At 38.9% G+C, this 1,271-nt stretch overlaps 1 protein-coding gene across 1 annotated transcript in view; it reads right to left on the bottom strand.

The window, feature by feature from the left end:
• Window positions 1-1,271, bottom strand: part of KNTC1 (kinetochore associated 1) — a 32,266-nt gene that overhangs the window by 29,662 nt on the left and 1,333 nt on the right. Inside the window, exons 3-6 of the mRNA XM_014308233.2 lie at window positions 1,183-1,263; window positions 937-1,057; window positions 450-565; window positions 71-143 (exon numbers count right to left, since the gene is read on the bottom strand). Coding sequence (XP_014163708.1) covers window positions 71-143; window positions 450-565; window positions 937-1,057; window positions 1,183-1,263 — 391 coding nt within the window. The remainder of the gene's footprint in view (window positions 1-70; window positions 144-449; window positions 566-936; window positions 1,058-1,182; window positions 1,264-1,271) is intronic.

Here is a 1,271-nt window from a genome sequence, read left to right as displayed (position 1 = left end):
GAGCTATTAAAGGGGAACAAAATCACAAAAATGCAAACAAAGGGGGAGAAAAAAATCATTCAGTTCTTACCTGCATCTGCATTATCTTTAACAAAAAAGAGATTTAAGTAGGTCTTTTCACTTGTAGATTGTTCAACCAAAATCTAAAATAGAAACAGCATAAAGACTATTATTTTGCATTTCACCAAAAATATTGAAATATTGATTATCATTTCAAACTTTAAACATTTTTTATGAAGGTTCTTGTTTATGCATGCCATTCCTAAATAGATTTTCCTTATTCATTACTCATGGGAACAGAAGTGCTCATTTCACCTGTTCAGTTAGAATATGTGGTCAAAAAGGCAAGGATGGTTATACTTTGGTATTTGGAAAAATGATTTAAAAAACCTCCAGAAAGTCTGAGAACAAAAGGTTCTGAGCAAAATTAAATAGGAAAGTTACTGTACCTTTGTTAGCAAGGTTTGTTTGGATGGGATGTGGATGAGATGTAAACTGCCACTTCTCTCACCAACCACAAGGAATTGTTTGTCTTGACACATACCCACTACATCCACGTTAGTGTCTGAAAAGATTCATGGCAAAATGTCAGATATCAAGATTTAGGTTTCATGAATAAATATTAACACAAGAATTGGACAAGACAGTGTCCCAGATTTCTTCAAAACAAGTTCTTCTGACTAAATGAAATATGGGAAGAGGCCGACAGGGAGTGGTTCCAGTATCCAGTGAGAACTTAGAAAGGATTCTAATGAAATTGTACTGAAATAATTAATTGCTTTCAGAAGCCAAAATCACTTTTTATTACTTAGGTACTTGTTATAACGCTTCCCTTTGCAGGCTAGTCAGCCACTTGCTATGTTCTCCTGTACAAACCTGGGTATTTTAAAAGCCAGTTTTCACTTGCCAAGTGGAATTCCAAAGGAAAGAACTCACCAAACTGGATGTGCATCAGAAGAGACAGCCCAGTGCTGTCCAGAAGTGCCACAGACCTGTCCACAGCAACAATGCTGCCATCCCTGGAGCTGCATGCATGGAGCTGGGGGTTCACAGAGACCTGGCAAGGGAAAGGTTGTTTCACACAGGAACACTCCAGAAAACATGACAAAGGAGCCCAGGTAATTATTAGGCAAAAAAATCCAAATTAATTAAAGACAAAAGCAGAGCTTTGATGGGCTGTACCTTCTCTGAAGATGTGATTTGCAGCAGAGTATCCACCTGGTACAAGGCAGTGCCACACTCCTGGCCCAGCCCCACCGGCAGCTGCCCGG

This window comes from Geospiza fortis, unplaced genomic scaffold, assembly GCF_000277835.1.
Source record: "Geospiza fortis unplaced genomic scaffold, GeoFor_1.0 scaffold145, whole genome shotgun sequence".
Classification (NCBI taxonomy): domain Eukaryota; kingdom Metazoa; phylum Chordata; class Aves; order Passeriformes; family Thraupidae; genus Geospiza; species Geospiza fortis.
Note: the sequence above shows the minus strand (reverse complement) of the source record. Positions and strands in the feature narration are given on the sequence as shown.